General features: G+C 46.6%; 2 protein-coding genes across 3 annotated transcripts; one reads left to right on the top strand and one right to left on the bottom strand.

The window, feature by feature from the left end:
• Positions 1-129: 129 nt before the first annotated feature.
• LOC128333051 (trypsin-3-like) lies at positions 130-6,615 on the bottom strand. 2 transcript variants are annotated; one of them, XM_053268076.1, is made up of 5 exons: positions 6,531-6,615; positions 4,854-5,028; positions 3,047-3,306; positions 1,979-2,115; positions 130-671 (listed from the first exon to the last, which is right to left on the bottom strand). In XM_053268076.1, the coding sequence occupies exons 1-5, from the start codon at positions 6,532-6,534 to the stop codon at positions 522-524; spliced, it is 726 nt and encodes a 241-aa protein (XP_053124051.1). In that variant the 5' UTR covers positions 6,535-6,615; the 3' UTR covers positions 130-521. The 2 variants fall into 2 exon arrangements, with proteins under 2 accessions (XP_053124051.1, XP_053124050.1); XM_053268075.1 differs by lacking the exon at positions 6,531-6,615 and adding an exon at positions 6,437-6,515.
• A 3,530-nt stretch (positions 6,616-10,145) lies between these two features.
• On the top strand, positions 10,146-14,815 carry LOC128333054 (trypsin-like). The gene is made up of 5 exons (XM_053268078.1): positions 10,146-10,199; positions 11,547-11,706; positions 12,198-12,457; positions 13,591-13,727; positions 14,666-14,815. Exons 1-5 carry the CDS (start codon positions 10,175-10,177, stop codon positions 14,813-14,815), a joined length of 732 nt encoding a protein of 243 aa, XP_053124053.1. The 5' UTR covers positions 10,146-10,174.
• The last annotated feature ends 2,116 nt before the right edge of the window (positions 14,816-16,931 follow it).

Below are 16,931 nucleotides of genomic sequence, written 5' to 3'. Positions count from 1 at the left end.
ATTGCTTTCTGTTACTTCATGGCAAGGTTGGCCCCTGTGTACTAGCATTAATTTCCCCACATGTATACATAAATGTACACCACTATGCACCTGCCTCAAAATAATAAATACTCTTCAGACCACGAGGTGTCATTTTGGCACTGAATTTTATTTCTGAATCATGGCCCACCCCCAATCTTCTTTTCCTCAGGCATATCTAAAAATACAATGGTATTTCAGCTAATATCAATTTAATTGCTTTGGCTTCCCCCAAACAATCTTGGGAGTTGTAGTTTTGTCAGGGTGGGTGCTAAGAATCCCTGGCCTCCCTCCCGAAACTACAGTTCCCAGAATTCCCTAAGAAGAGGGAATGACTCTTCCAGTTTCAGTCTGTGCTGTTGATATGCCCACCATCTTTGCTGGTAACTGTCTCCCCTTTTATTTTAAACAGAAAGTTGGATCTTTTTTCATAGTCCATCAATTATGACATCTCTCCCGGAAGGGGGATCTTTTCCCCCATGGAGTGAATCTTCAAAGGTATCTCAGTTGTTTGCAAGGATTTCTTCTATCCAGGCTTTGTAATTGCATACTGTAGCATACACACCAGGGTAGTTTTTCTGGGCACATCCGAATCCCCAAGATACGACACCAGTCAGTTCCCCATTGCACACCAGCGGCCCGCCAGAGTCTCCCTACAGGCAGGAATGGCAGAATAAAAACATTACTCTTAGAGGCGGTCCTTTTGTGAGGCAAGGTGAGACAGTCACCTCAGGTGGCAGATTAGTGGGACAGCAAAATGCTCCTCTCTCCACGCTCCTCAAAAACCTTGCAAGAAGCACAAGGAGAGAGAAGAGGGGTTTGCTGGCAAACTTCCCTCTTCCCCACCTCCATCCCTTTTCAAGGGATGGTTTTGAAAGGGGGCTGGCCCCCACTAGGATCATGGGGCAAGGCAGTCTTTGGCACCTTGCCTCAGGCACTGCCATGCCTGGGTCTGCCCCTGACTACTCTCCATGTTAGAATCAAAGTCTCAGCAGAACATGGTTCTCCCCTTAACTCTGCCCTCCATAGGTATTCCATATTATAGTATAAAACAGTCAGATTCTGGCTACACAAAATCTCCTGGCTATTCTTATCCTTTCAACAGAGATCTGGCTATACCTATATGAACTAAAAATGTATTTGCAGTCTTTCACCAGCCAAAATACAACTAACAAGCAGATAGCCATCAATATTCCTATATTTCCCTCAATGATTTTGTCTGCCAAATTTCCAAAGTTTTTTGGGGGGAGGGGGGATACCCCCAACTTGTGAACAAAAACCAGCAGCATTTTGCAAGGCTCCTGAAATTTTTGCAAGTGCACCTGCCTCATCAATGTGGATGTGCTTAACTATATATATCTATCTATATTTTAAAATCTGCTGACTATTCCTATCCCTCCCAGGGGCGTAAACAGAAGGAAATTCTGAGGAACAACTCCTCTCTGAAATTCTTTTTGCGAAAAGGAAAACCACATGGGGCAGGGAGAAATATGGGTTATTAGGTTTGCTGTGGGGGAGTTCAGTAGGAACATAGGAAGCTGCCTTATACCAGGTCAGACCATTGGCCCATCTAGCTCAGTACTGCTGATCCATCTAGCTCAGTACTGCTGATCCATCTAGCTCAGTACTTAGGTTTGCTGTGGGGGAGTTCAGTAGGAACATAGGAAGCTGCCTTATACCAGGTCAGACCATTGGCTCATCTAGCTCAGTACTGCTGATCCATCTAGCTCAGTACTGTCTACACTGTCTGGCAGCAGCTCTATTTGGTTTCAGGCAGGAGTCTTTCCCACCTTGAGATACCAGGAATTGAACCTGAGACCTTCTGCATGCAAAGCAAATGCTCTAACTCTGAGCTAGGACCCCGTCCCCAGTAAAATGAGGGGGGATTTCTCAAACACTTGTGAGGGGGATCTGTACCCCTGATCCATGTATTCCAATATCCCACCAGTCTTTCTCTTACCTGGCAAGAATCTTTGCCTCCTTCAGTGTATCCGGCACAGAACATGTTAGAAGTGATGCGGCCAGGATAGGCGGTCTTGCAGGTGGAGGATGACAGGATAGGCACATCTAGGCACTGGAGCTTGTCTGGGTACTCAACTGGAAAGAGCAAACATCCGTCAGTGTGAAGGCAATGCACTCCCATCAGGGAAATACTTGCCAATCCATGAGCACTCCAAGGAATTGGTTTTAGGCCAGTTAAAAAATGGTCAGTGTTTCTCCATGACTAGATGTCCCACACAAGGCACATCACGCATGCTCAATTGTAGTCGAAATTTCTCTGGCATGATCAGCTGCCTGACAGGAGGCGTCCAAGGCACTTTTTCGTATGCAGGCAAACCAAAGCCTATATAACAGAGGGTGTCCAACTTGGATCCTCAGATGTGGTTGGACTTCAGCTCCCATAATTCCCGGCCACAATGGTCAAAGCCAAATTTATTACACGACTGTCCTGACTAAAATCTGTCCCAGAAGCTGTTTGTCCGAGGAAGGAAGCCTCTGTACTCTTAGCAGCTTCCCGCCTGGGACAAGCAGCATCTTCTCCCAAACCTGAAAATATACTTCCTAAAATGAGCTCACCAAAAAATGTACATCATCATCATCATCATCATCTTAATAAATAAATAAATAAACTTTATTTATTTATTTCCTGGAGCAAATAGCATCTTCTCCCAAACCATTTTGTTTTGTTTGTTTTTTTCACATAAGAAGCTGCCTTATACTGAGTCAGACCTTTGGTCCATCTAGCTCAATACTGTCTACACTGACTGGCAGCAGCTCTCCAAGGTTTCAGGCAGGAGTCCTTCCGAGCCGTACCTGGAGATGCTGCCAGGGAGCGAAGCTGGGACCTTCTGCATGCAAAGCAGATGCTTTCCCACTGAGCTGCGGCCACATCCCCTAAGGGGAATATCTTACAGTCACCCATCCAGATGCAAACCAAGGCAGACCCTGCTTAGCGAAGGTGAAAATTCATAGTCACTCCCCACCGGACCAGCTCTCCTCCCTCCATGACGATGAAGCAGCTGCTTACCGCCAGTTGTCAGGACGTTCCCCCAGCCGGAGACGAGACAGTTGGCGCCCGCCACGGGGCAGCTTTGAGAGATCTTAATGGGCTGCACGAAGGCGTTGAAACGGACTGGTTCCGCCAGCTTGATCAGCATGAAGTCGTTGTCGGTGGTGCGCGCGTTGTACTTGGGGTAGGGGATGGCCTTTTCCACCTGGATGTGCTGCTCAGTCCCTTCCTCGCTGGCGGTGTCGTGCTCGCCAAGGTGCGCGACGAGAGTGAGGGGGCTGCAGAAGGGAAGAGAGGCAGGAACAGGCAGGGATGTCATCCTGCAACTTTCCCCCTCCAGGGTCTCAGCAGGGATGCAGAGCCCTTTGCTCTCTAGATGGGAACCATCGGCTGCTCTTGCTATTCCAACAGTTGGTTATATGATTATCAGATCACGGTTGATTTTATTACTATTCTTTCTATATTCTGTTACTAGGAGCATCCTCAGGGCTGGTCCAAGGATCAGGGGTGCTACCTGCACAGGTGGGCACCTCCCATCGGGTGGGCAGGTGATCCCCATTACTTGTCCTGGCTGGCTAGCTGGCTGACTCCGATGGTGTGTGCACCTGCCTGCAGGTTCAGAAGATGCTGGCAGGTGGCGCACATGACCCAGGCCATTGGCACCCTCCCCTGCTTGGCGCCCTAGGTAGCCACCTAGTTTGCCTGGTGCAGCTTTTGTCCTCGCTGAGTGACAAGCTGCACTTGCCAAAATCCGCTCTTTTATGCCGGTGTGAAAGGTACAGGAGCCCTGATAGATTTCTATGCAGCTGGTCATCCTACTTAGCCGCCCTGCCCCAAGGAGCCTACACTCAAGAATCGTGCTTCCTTAACGAGGGTCACTCAACAATCAACTCAGAGCAAGTATGATATAGTAAAGGGATGGGCAACCTTGGTTCTCCAGCGGTTGCAAAGAAATTGTGGCTAAAGACGATGGGATTTGTAGTTCAATAACAGCTGGAGGGCCAGGAGTGCCTATTCCTGGTGCAGTGGTTAGAGTGTTGGACAAGGGCTGGGTTCAAATTCCCGCTAGGTCATGAAACTCACTGGTTGGGTTTGGGCTAGTCACTTTCCTTCTTACCTGCCTCTCAGGGCTGTTGTGAGGGTAAACTGGGGGACAGGACTGTGTTCACCACCCTGAGTTCCCCACAGGAAGAGTGGGGTAAACATGCAAACAAGAATGTGTCAGCCCCACATGTGTCAGTCCTCCTTGCACCCCATTTATGGAACAGCCTCCCCAGTGAGGTCTGCCTGGCTTCATCACGTTCTTTTAGACGCCCTGTAATGACCTTTTTGTTCATTCAGGCCTTAATTTTTATTTTTTTATTTTTAATTGTGATCTGATTGTAACTGATTAAAAAAATAGATATATTTTAAAAATCGTTTTTGTATTGCATTTTGTACTCCTGCCCACCCCCTTATTGGTCTGTTATGATTTAATATGTGTTTTTGTCTCATGTTTTAATGTTGTGTTGCAAGCCGCCCAGAGAACAATTTGTTATGGGACGGCTAACAAGAGCCAGCGTGGTGTAGTGGTTAGAGTGCTGGACTAGGACTGGGGAGACCCGAGTTCAAATCCCCATTCAGCCATGAGACTTGTTGGGTGACTGAGCCAGTCACTTCCCTCTCAGCCTAACCTGCTTCACAGGGTTGTTGTGAAAGAGAAACTCAAGTATGTAGTGTACTGCTCTGGGCTCCTTGGAGGAGGAAGAGCGGGATATAAATGCAAAAATAAATAAAATAAATAAATAACAAATAAAGTTTATTATTTAGTAGTAGTATTACTCACTTCTTGTAGCAATGAGCAGCAGAGATGACCCAGCGCTCGTTAATCAGGGAGCCTCCACACCACCGGTAACCAGCTCCGTACGTTAGAAAGACTTGCCAAGGCTGCGAGTGGGCCGGGCACTCGTACCCACCGATGATCTTATCGTCATCGTCATAGCCCTGAAGATGTGCTGCCGCTGCAGAAAGACAAACTGGGTTGGAGACTCATTGGGGTTGCCAACTTTTTTTTTGATGGGGCTCCTGTGCTAGTATTACTACGACGACGACGATGACGGGCTTATGACACTCGATTCTTACTGCACAGATGCACTGGAGTGCCTCACAGTTCTCAAGGGCCGCTGGGCCGGACGGACTGACCCAGCGGCTGATTTGCCCACAAGGGGGAGGCCTGCTCGGCTCGGCTTACCCCCACCCCCACCCCCAGCCACGCACATGGCGGCCGCAATTATGGGGAAATCGGCGGGATGGGGGCAGGGTAGCAGCAGGGTGGGCTTGGGGTGGTGGCAGGAGGCCGCTGGACATTTGGAGCCCCTCTTGACCTAGGAGGCCACGGACCGGAGCCCCAAGGTCCGGGAGTAAGAGCGTCTCTGGTTGCATAGGGCCAGTTGCTCTCCCCCTGCTAAATTTAAGAGGATCGCCATTTTAAAAAGGTGTCTCTTTGCTCAGTTAGAGTAAAGTGGTTAGACTTTGTTACAGTCATTGACTAGTGCATATATACAGAAACATATAATGCATATATACAGTGCATATATATCAATCCTTTACAGCACTCACAAGTACCATACCAAATATACTATAAATACTATATAATCAATAGCAAATTACTTAGCAATATCCACCATTATTTGTTGTCAAACACTCCTTGCGGCTAAGCAATGAGCTAGTAAGCAAATTGCAACCTCGGCCTCTCCACCCTCACAGGGTTGTTGTGAGGAGACACATAACCATGTACACCGCTCTGGGCTCCTTGGAGGGAGAGGAGTGGGGTATAAATGTAAAAATAAGTAAGCAAACCCTTGGCACCAAGGAGCTCATCTGGACCACAGGAGAATGCAGGGGGTCTCACCTCTTCGTTTTAGCTTCTATCTCAATATTCTTTACAGAGTAGCAGGATATTTATTAATATAATAATAATAATAATAATATATAAAGGGCAAATGTCTGGCGAAACAGGTAGGTCTTAAGAAGGATCTTAAAAGCAGCTAGGGAAAGAGCTGAATGAATCGGGAGGGGGAGTGTGTTCCAAAGGAGAGGGGCAACCACAGAGAAGGCCCTCCTACGGGTCCAGGCACCACGCACTACACCAGGGCCCATGACACTAAGGAGGGCCTGCTGAGAAGACCTCACAGGATGGGATACAACTGGCCGAGAGAGGCAATCCCGGAGATATACAGCTGCTAAGCCCAAAAGGATTTTGTAGGTGAGAACCAGCACTTTGAATTGAACCCGGATATGAATGTCTAATGCTCATCTGAGAGAGAGTCCAGCAAGACTGCCCCAAAGCGAGGTGAGGTTGATAGTAATGAGGCAGGATTCATGGAAAAGAGGACATGACAGAAGCATAGCAGACGGGAAAGAGTTTACCTGCGGCACCAAAAAGAACTGCAAAGAGGAAAAGCGCCATTGTGATCAAAGAGAAGAGACAGAAATCTAGTCATCTGGGGACTTTTATACTCACCCATCTCCTCTCCCTATCCTGCAGCTGTTCGGCTGACATGCCAAAAATAGACGGAACAGCACCGCTATCTCGGTTTCGAGGGGGGAAATGGTCCATTCCACCTGCCACATTCCCTGAAAGAGCTGTTTCCAGGAAGGAAGTTGGAGTCTAAAAATAACTTGTGAACACCGTGTGCTGTTCTGTTTTGAAGAAACTCAAAACACAATTAGAGTCCAGCCATTCACCTAGGCTAGGAGTTATCAAACTTGGACCCCCAGATGTTGTTGGACTACAACTCCCATCATCCCCAGCCCTACAACCATTGTGGCTGGGGTGATGGGATGTATTTATTTATTTGTTTGTTTATTTATTTATATACCGCCCCATCCAAATGGCTCTAGGCAGTGCAGTTATAGTTCAACAACGTCTTGTCCTAAAATATCTCGACCCAGATTACCTGATATCTGATCCCTGCCTGTTGTTACAAGAAAAGTAGCCAGCTTTTTAGTTTCTGCCATCAAAGTATGAGGTAAGCTGACACAATCTAATGGTTCTGAATTATTCGGACTCCATCTTTGTGCTTTTGAATGTCCTACGATTTTTATGTTATTGTTTCAACTACCCAGTTGCGGAAAGAAATATTTTATGGCTAAACAAACTACCAATGTTTATTGATGTAACAAACTAGTCAACATTTATTTATTTGCTGTCAGAAGGCTTGACAGCCATCTGTCAATTTAGAAGGATTGACAGCCTTCTGTCAATCAATCGCTCAATGTATTTAAATAATTGAGTGAAGGATTGATTGTTTGATATCTGACCCCCTGACACTGGTCTTGTCAAGCCTTCTGACAGCAAATAAATAAATGTTGAATTTCAGAGGGCATTTGTGGGCCTCTGGAATGTATGCTCTTTAACTTATTCTTAATTTTATCCTTTAACTTAACTGAATTATTTCCTTATTTATTCATTAAGGTGCCAGATTATTTTAAGGCAATGCACAATCAAACAGCAAAAGCACTAAACATATATAATAGAAAAACTTAAAAATAAAAACATAAGCAGTATAGAATAAAAGGATCCAGCCAATACCAAAAATATACATAAGAGAGCAGCCCTGCTGGATCAGGCCCAAGGCCTACCTAGTCCAGCATCCTGTTTCACACAGTGGCCCACCAGATGCCTCTTGGAAGCCTACAGGCAAGAGGTGAGGGCATGCCTCCTCTTCTGCAGTTGCTCCCCGGCAACTGAGATTCAGTGGCACCTTGCCTCTGAGGCTGGAGGTGGCCAGTAGCCACCAGTCTAGTAGCTAGTTCAAGTAGTAATAGTAATAGTAATAGTAATAGTAATAGTAATAGTAATAGTAATAGTAGAAATAGATAATTGGGCATTGGTTGCTTCTGCAAGGGGTCCCTCACACTAGGCCACCCAAGGAAGGATGCCCCAGAACAATGGGCTGTCCTTCTAATAAGCAGGGTCTTTAGAGTTTTATTTTTTTCTTTGTGCCATAAAACGAGTGGGGTCAAGTTCAGCCCAATTGCCAGTAAATTAATAGCATTTAATGGGTGGTTATATCAACTGAAGGCAAGGCTGATGCATCCCCTTGGGTTTGCCAAGCAAGAACAAACAGGTTTGCTGGCAGATTTTGACCTGATTATGGGCTATTCCTGGCAGGGAGCGTTTCTGCCTCTTGCCAAAGTAAGCACGCTTCAAAGGCACCTGGCTGGACACAGGGACACAACACCTGCGTTCTGGACTCAGCTGGGGGCTCAGTGGGTTGCAATTTTGCAAGATGTCGCAAGCACAACCAAGGATGTCAAGCTTGAAAGCTGATTTTTAATTGTGTTTTTCTTGTCGAAGTTGGTGTGGCGTAGGGGCATAGCAAGGTTGGAGTCGGCTCTGGAACAAGAAGCAGAGATGGACCCCCTCCTCCCCCCTCCTTGGCTTCTTCTCCGCCCCACCCCGCTGTCTTTGCTGCAGAACTGTAAGGACATGTGAAAACCAAAGCATTCTGGGACATGCCCCCTTTCTCTCCCCTATGCAAATAATATCACATGCTCCCCACGCATGCACACTTTCACACACCTGCTTGCGCACACGTATTCCCCTGGCCCAATTGCCTATTGGCAGCTAGGGACATTAGGGATAGATACTCCCTATCTCTATACTCTCTATACTCAAGTATCTCTACTCTGAGTTTCATGTGATTGGCTGATACTCTTAAGGCACTCCCTTCTTCTTTGCTTTCTGCTCTTTCTCTTCTGCCTTCCACCATGAGATAGCTAGTACAGGGCACAGGCTTTCTAGCTAGGTTTCTAACTTATCCATATGAACAGGTACACATAATTAACCTATGGAATTCTCTACCACAAGAAGACAGCCAGCAGCCTGGATGGCTTTAAGAGGAGTTTAGATAAATTCATGGAGGACAGGTCTATCAATGGCTATGAGTCTGAAGGCTACAGGCCACCTCCAGCCACAGAGATGCCTCTCAATACCAGTTGCAGGGGAGCAACAGCAGGAGAGAGGGCACGCACATACCTCTCGCCTGTGGGCTTCCAAGAGGCATCTGGTGGGCCACAGGATGTGAAACAGGATGTGAAACAGGATGCTGGACTAGATGGGCTTCAGGCCTGATCCAAGACGGGCCTTGGGCCTGTTCTTACATCCAGATAAACCTTTACTTGTTTTATCCCTGAAGTCCGTCTCCAGGTCTAATGCCCGTCCCCAGGTCTCCTCATCATATTGGGTTTCTCTACTAAACAGGGGCTTGATTCAAAGATATCCATGCAGCATCAGCAGTGAAGAGGGAACAGCTGTCTCCTGAGAGGATGATACTGATTCCTGGGTTTGGTGTCAGTCCCTGAAGACTCCTGGATATTATGCCAGTTGCTGCCACCTGATTCCTGGAAGTTGATGGGTGCCAGATGGAGATTGATGCCAACTGGTGGAGGGTTGGTACCTGCCCCACATTCTACAATTTGTTAAGGATATATGTATCCAAAAGAACAAGCAACCTTGGGTTTTAAATCAGTGTAGGGCAAGCTATTGCAGACTAAGCCAAGATGGGCTGACCTTGGACCAGTCCCCAGATTTCTCTATTACCTGCTCCAGAGGGCCGTTGTGAGGACAAGCGGAGAGCGACGTACAGTACACCACCATGAGCTGCTTCGGAAAAGTGGGGCAGGAGATACAAATGAAATCGGCTCAAGCCCTGGAGATTTCTAGGCGCTAGCAGCACCCCTAGTAACAGCTCCGAGCCCGGGGAGCCAACTGTGAGTCAACCACAGGCATGAGTCAACAGAGGTTGACTAATCAGTTGCTGAGCAATCACGCAATGTGTCAACCAGTTGTAGTCAAAGTCCCAAAGGAGGCCTGAAATGTTTGGCTCCTATTGCAGCTAGGCAGAAACTTGGTTCGCTCCTGCAGCAGAACGAGGTGGCGGAATTCTGAGGCTGCAGAATTCTCAGTGGCGGAATTCTGAGACTGTGGAATTCTCAGTGGCGGAATTCTGAGGCTGCGGAATTCTCAGTGGCGGAATTCTGAGTGGTGGGATATCAGGCAGTGGAACCCAAAGGTAGTGGAATCTGTAGATGACAGTATGAGCTGTGAACTCTGCAGCTGGCACGGGGAAAATGTAATAGCCAGCAGACACAGTGACGCTGATGGAAGCAATGCCAGAGGTGGCTGGTACGAGCAGATTGAGGGTGGGGGTGGTAAACGACCCACAGTTGAAGCTCGTTCTCATGCCTCTTGCCCCATCCCAGCTTCCTCGCTCTCCGTCATGGCGCCCGGCCGTGGTGTTAGCCTCTTGCTTGAGGACTGGTCATTCACTGGGTTGAGAAACTGGGCAGATGACCAGCCTGAGTGCAAAGGGTTCATCCCACGGCTAGGCATGGTGACAGAAAGTGGGGCAGGTGGGACGGGGCGAGAGGAGTGAGCCTCGTCAACTGCTCCCCCCATCCGTTCGTAGTGGTCACCACCACGGAGCAAAGTTGCACAGCCGCTAGCAGCCGTGGCAACTCAACACCCACTCTGAACATGGCACAACTAAACCAAGCCATACCAACAAGGATCAAGGGGCCCATTTGAACGTTGTGCGGAAAACAGGACCTTCTGCCTGCAACAAGAGCAAGAGGAACCTAGATGCTTTTCCCAGAGTGGCTCCATCCCCTAAGGGGAATATCTTCCAGTACTCACACTTCTAGTCTCCCATTCATAGGCAACCAGGGTGGACCCTGCTTAGCTAAGGGGACAAGTCATGCTTGCTACCACAAGACCAGCTCTCTTCCCTTTGGAGTGAATTGATGACAGAGATCACAAGGTGAACTCAGCAAGTCTCCTTGGTACGCCCTCCATTGAGCAAACGTGTAATTAGGTTATCAGATTAACCTGTTACTGCCCTAGACCTGCTTACGCCTTCTGGATGACCAAAGTCCTGCAAAAACAAAAGTCCTGCAAAAACAAAAACAAAAGCTCAAGTACCACTTTTATCTGGGGTGACGTGGTTTGCCGTGATAATGTGTGGGTTTAAAACCCCTGCCAATGGAGACCAGAGGAAGTCTCTTGGTCTCTCTTCGGGCCTAGTAGAAGATGAAGCTTTTTCTCCTTGTTCTAACAGTATGGGGAGCAGGTACGGATCCAATCTAATGCTATTGGATGTAGGCTTTTCCTCTGAGGTCTGGATAAACAGAGCACTAAGAGCACATAGATATATGCAGAAAATTAATTTCTCAGCCAGAAGCGATATGGAAAGAAGCAATGAGATTAATCTAAGGTTGTCCATTGTGCAAATGAATATTTAGTTGATTAACTACTTAACTTTTAAGGGATTAAACAATCGTTTAAATTTAAACAAATGTGTGTATAACCATAATCTCCATGTAGGAAGTAGACAAACCTATTTGTTGCAACCCAAAAGCTACCATTCATGGGCAGAAGGAAAGGCCATCTTTTAAATATGGACGCCAGAAGTGTAGGGCTGTGCATCACTCTCATTTCCCCCAAGGGACTCATTTTCTCTCCCTTCTCTCCCAGCTGCTTCCCCAATAGGAACAGAGGACATCATCAATGGCTATGAGTGCCCAGCTCACTCAGTGCCTTGGCAGGTCTATTTCACTACCGACGGGAACCGCTGGTGTGGAGGGTCATTGATCAATGAGTGGTGGATTGTATCTGCGGCTCACTGCTACGTTCCGTGAGTAGCTCCGTTGTTTCCTAGCAAAGACAGGGGCCATCTGCATCTCTCTGATGTGAGGTTCGTAAACTTTGGTCCCCAGATGTTGTTGGACTACAACTCCCATTAGCCTCAGTCACTGGGGGAGGGGATGATGGGGTTTGTAGTCCAACAACATCTGGGGCCTCGAGCATTAGAACCCCCACATCAAGGAGTTTTGACTCGTTCTTTGTCACATCTTTAGAACCCTCCCTTGACTCATTAATTTAAGCAAGCTTTTGACCAGTTGTAAATTGGTTTTATGGTTGTGATTGCTCTTTTTATTTTTTAACTGTTCTAATGCTTGGTTTTTAATTGTGGGCTTATGGTTTTGTTTTTTGTAAGCTGTCACAGGACATTTGTGTGTGGCGGTGTAGAAATCTAATGAATGAATGAATGCATGAATGCATTAAGTGTCTGGCAGCCCCTACTCACCCACTCTGCGGAATCTCTTTCCTCCGGCACTTCCACAGAGCCAACACTCTGGTTGCTCACCTGGGGGAGCATGATACGACACAGCCGGAAGGCACAGAGCAGAACCTGAATGCCGCCCTGGCCATTCGCCACCCCAATTACAATGACAAGACCCAAGACAACGACATCATGTTGGTCAAACTATCTCAGCCGGCTCGGTTCAACCAGTACGTCTCCCCGATCCAGCTACCTACCAGCTGTCCTGCTTCTGGGACCTGGTGCCTGGTTTCCGGATGGGGAAATCTCCTGACCCATGGAGGTGAGTCTTGTAGCCTCTTGTAGCAAGTTTGCTAAGGAAGCACTGAACCAATATAGCCTCTGTGTCCTTCCAGATACTGATATCTCCCAACATTAGAGGGAAAAAGCTTCTCCCCTACCACTCATGCATTCAACACAGCAAAATGAGGTGTGTGTTCTTAACTCTACTGCTAGTGCAGATTTGGGGCTCATTCATGCCTGAAATGTATGGATTTCCATATGCATCATGTATTCGCACAGCAACATCCTCCATAGAAATGTCGCTGAACAGTGCTTCAAACTGGCATTTCGAAATGTTCTAGGAAGAAAGAGATCCTGCTATATTCTTAGCACCCTCTGCTGGTGATCTGTGGCATTCAAACAACTATCTTTTTTCATACTCCTTTTATTCTACAAATTCGTTTGATTGATTGATTGAGTGCCATCAAGTTGGTGTCAGCCCTTAGTGACCACATAGATAGATTCTCTCCAGGATTATCTGTCTTCAACTTGGCCTTTAAGGTCTCTCAGTGGTGACTTCATTGCTGTCGTAATCCAAGTCCATCCACCTTGCTGCTGGTCGTCCGCTTCTTCTCTTTCCTTCAACTTTTCCCAGCATGATGGACTCCTCGAGGGAGCTGGGTCTTCGCATAATGTGTCCAAAGCATGATAGTTTGAGCCTGGCCATTTGTGCCTTGAGTGAAAATTCTGGATCGATTTCTTCTGTGATCCATTTGTTTGTTTTCCTGGCTGTCTATGGTATCCACAGAAGTCTTCTCCAGCACTAAAGTTTATTATACGAATATTTGTTTATTATACAAATATTTGTTTATTATACAACTATTCGTTTATTATCCAAATATTCATTTATTATATGAATATTCATTTATTATGCGAATATTCGTTTATTATGCTAATATTCGTTTATTATGCGAATACTCATTTATTACGTGAATATTTGTCATATAATGACAACATGGGTCCAGAAACATTTCTCTCCAGTCACTCTCTCTCTCTCCACCACTCCATACCCTTGGGTCTTGCTCAAGTTTGGTGGCTTCGCAACCCTGGCTCAATGCAAATATATATTTTAGGGCTTTAAGATCCGAAGCATCCCACGGCACAGGGACCTAACAGCACCATGTCTCTTTCTAGTTGCATACCCCCAGAAGCTGCAGTGCCTGCGTGAGCCCATCATTCCCAGCACTACGTGCAAACAGGCCTACCCCTACTACTACAGCAACAACATGATGTGTGCTGGCTTCATGCAGGGCGGGCAGAGCACCTGTCAGGTGAGTGAAGGTCTCAATCAAGCCAAGAACCAGCTCAGCCTCACATTCCCATCATGAGCAGCATCATGTGATGAGCATGTATTCTCACAGGATGGAAATGTGATGCTCCTCTCTTGAGAAACATCACTGTTTTTGCTATTTTCACCGCTTCCCTTAAAATTCCTCAGATCTTTTGAATGAGGAGAAGTAGCAAACATTGGCTCTGAATTTTGCTCTAGATTCGGCTGTGATATTTCACAGATAAGTCATCTTGGAAACTGGGCCTGTGGGTCGTTACCTCAACCCAGAACGGTTCTTCATAGCTAGGTCTTGTGGAAACCTCAGGGTGCATGCCATTTTGTAGTGTACTGCAGGCTTAAGGCCTACCTGCCATTTTTCTGGAATGGTTTTGAGGCCTCCTCCTCAAAAGCCAAGTTGCCCAAGACCCTAAAAAGTGAGGTCCAGCCCACAAGATTTTCTGTGGGATGACTGCAATGATGCAAGTAAAAACTGCCAACTGTAAATGGAACAAGAAATTTGGGGTACAGTAATGTACAATGATCCACTAGTTTACCAGCCTCATCTACAGTTTTACCAGAACCTCTTGTTTCCTGTCGGCCATTTTCCTCCAGTCCATATCTGTCTCAGAAACTAGTTCTAAAAGCTGCTTTCTGTAGTCAGAAGCGTGTGATCAGCAGGCCTTTGCAGATGCCTGATGCCATGACCCGGGGGATCATGGGAAAACGAAGCCATTGTTTTTTATGGCAACCAGACCAGCTCTTCCATTAGGCAAAGGGAAGCCTGCCTCAGGTAGCCAATGTTGGGTCTTCGGTAAAGGCAGCAAATGGTCAATTATTGAGTTTATTCTTGTTACATTTCTATGATGTTCTGCCTTAGGCGCCAGCCTGTTGTGGACACTTTCTGCATGACCCTGACCCCTCTCTCTATATGCTTCACAGGGAGACTCAGGAGGTCCCTTGGAGTGCAACGGGTTGCTGGAGGGCATTGTCTCCTGGGGCTACGAGTGTGCCGAGAAGGGCCATCCCACTGTCTACACCAAAGTGTGCAATTACACACCCTGGATACACCAGATGATGTCTTATTATTAGAAGTGAGACTGTGCTCAGGGCGGAGTGACATGAGGCAGAACCTTAATAAAATTCCTCTTAAGCAACAGCAAACAAAATCAGAAGCTGGGGATCTGTTAATAACCCCTCGTTGCTATAGCCTGTAAGCCAAGGCAAATGGGGTGGGATCAGAAGGAAGGTCTCTTGCACCTGCTACCAGACATATAACGAAGATGAAGTGAGTCCAGGGACAAGAAGTGAAGATGAACCCCTGCTCCAACATTCATTTGAGGAGTGAGTGTGCCCTGGACAGGATGGGAGGAAATGAGCTTTATTCATTGGCTAAGAAGAAAAGTATCTGGGCACCCAAAATGTATGAATCTCTATGAAAAGGTTATTACACACAGTGTAGATTCTCAGTTGTTAAATAACGTCTTCATAGAGTATCACTGAAATAACTTCTTCATAGGGATTTCCTTATAAAAAAACGTTATTTAACATCAAGGAAACTACAATACATAAAAATCCCTAAAAAATTACCTGAGTTCCCTAGTGCCTTGCGGGTTGGGTGGTAGTTGGTACCCATGGGGCCCTACCAGCCAACCCATTTTGGTGTCCCTGATCACTACCCTTATGGGGCTGCTTCAAATCCTCATTATTCCCTATGGCAGAAAAATATAAAACCAGGTAAAACTCAAAAATTCCTAAAACCAAGGCGGGGTCACAAGTCAATTGTTACACACTGCAAACGAACCAACCAGAACAGAATAGAAGTTCGGAGGGCTGCCAATTTGCAGGGGGCACAAAATGCTGAGGACAAAAAATGGTGACTCGAATTGTCAAATCAATTCAAACTCAAATCTGGGCAATTTGATATGAACTTGAATCTGGTCACTGTCCTCAAAGCTGATTTGATTTGAAGTCAAATCACTCAAATTGACCAGATTCAAGTCAAATCGATTTGGCCACAAACCAATTTGCACATCCCTAGAATCAAACCACTGGGTCAGTTAGAATGTTACTACATCTTGTAAGTAAAATCTTCTGGTCATGGGGGTGTGTGATTTGAAGTGGCCCAAGACTAATTTGTTGTGTGCAGCTCCAGTTGCTTGGTCATTTTAACGTATTCTGGGCTTTTCTGGCCATTGGGGGAGAAGCAGCATGTTTGGCAATGTCCTGCACAGAAACAAAGCCTTGCATCAGACACTATGCAACTACATTTTGTAGGGGAGGGTCTCCTGGTCGGGGTGTGTGTGGTCTGAGGGGGCCCAAGGCTTATTCTGGGGTGTGCAGCATCAATTCATTCATTCATTCATTCATTCATTCATTCATATATTTGTTTGTGTATTTCTTTATTTGAAACATTTAATATATCGCCCACCCCGAAGACTCTGTGTTGCTACATCTTGCAAGGAAAATCTTCTGGTCATGGAGGGGTGTGATTCGAATTGACCCAAGACTTGATTTGTGGTGTGCAGCTCCAATTGCTTGGTCATTTTACTGGGCAATTCTGGCCGTTGGGGGAGAAACAGCGTATGTGGCAATGTCCTACACAGAAGCAAAGTCTTGCATCAGCCATTATGTGTCTACATCTTGTGGTGGGGGGTGTCTTCTGGTCGGGGTGTGAGTGGTCTGAGGGAGCCCAAGGCTTATTGTGGGGTGTGCAGCACCAATTCATTTGAACATATGCAGGATATTTTTGCATAATTCCTAGAGTAAGCTGTCTGAGGTAGCGTCTTAGCTTAACGGTACAATCAATAACTATTTTTTACCTTCAAGCCAAGGTACGTTGTAGGTTAGGGAAGTCAGTTTTCGATGAACTGGACCAACAAGAGGGCAAATCTGCCCATTTTTCTAAGTTCATGTCATTTTGAGTATAAACCAGTAATGGTGGCCCCAAAAAGCATATTCCCTTTCAAATGCCCCGTTTCGATCTTGGCAGACTTTGGACATGTTTCTTAGAATACCTTCCTGTGTACAACCACCACCACCCCCCGTTTTCCTTGCAATTAGTTGAGCGTTACCCCCCACCTCCATAATATAACCAGCCTACTTACTATCGTATAATGACATTTACAGACATTCGACCTGCTGGAGTCCAGTGAGGGAGCCCTCAGCGCTCTCTGACCAAGACATATCTTTCTCCTGGCTTGCCACC

Source organism: Hemicordylus capensis, chromosome 7 (assembly GCF_027244095.1).
Source record: "Hemicordylus capensis ecotype Gifberg chromosome 7, rHemCap1.1.pri, whole genome shotgun sequence".
Lineage (NCBI taxonomy): Eukaryota > Metazoa > Chordata > Lepidosauria > Squamata > Cordylidae > Hemicordylus > Hemicordylus capensis.
The sequence above is the reverse complement of the archived record's forward strand: the minus strand, read 5'-3'. Positions and strand labels throughout refer to the sequence as shown.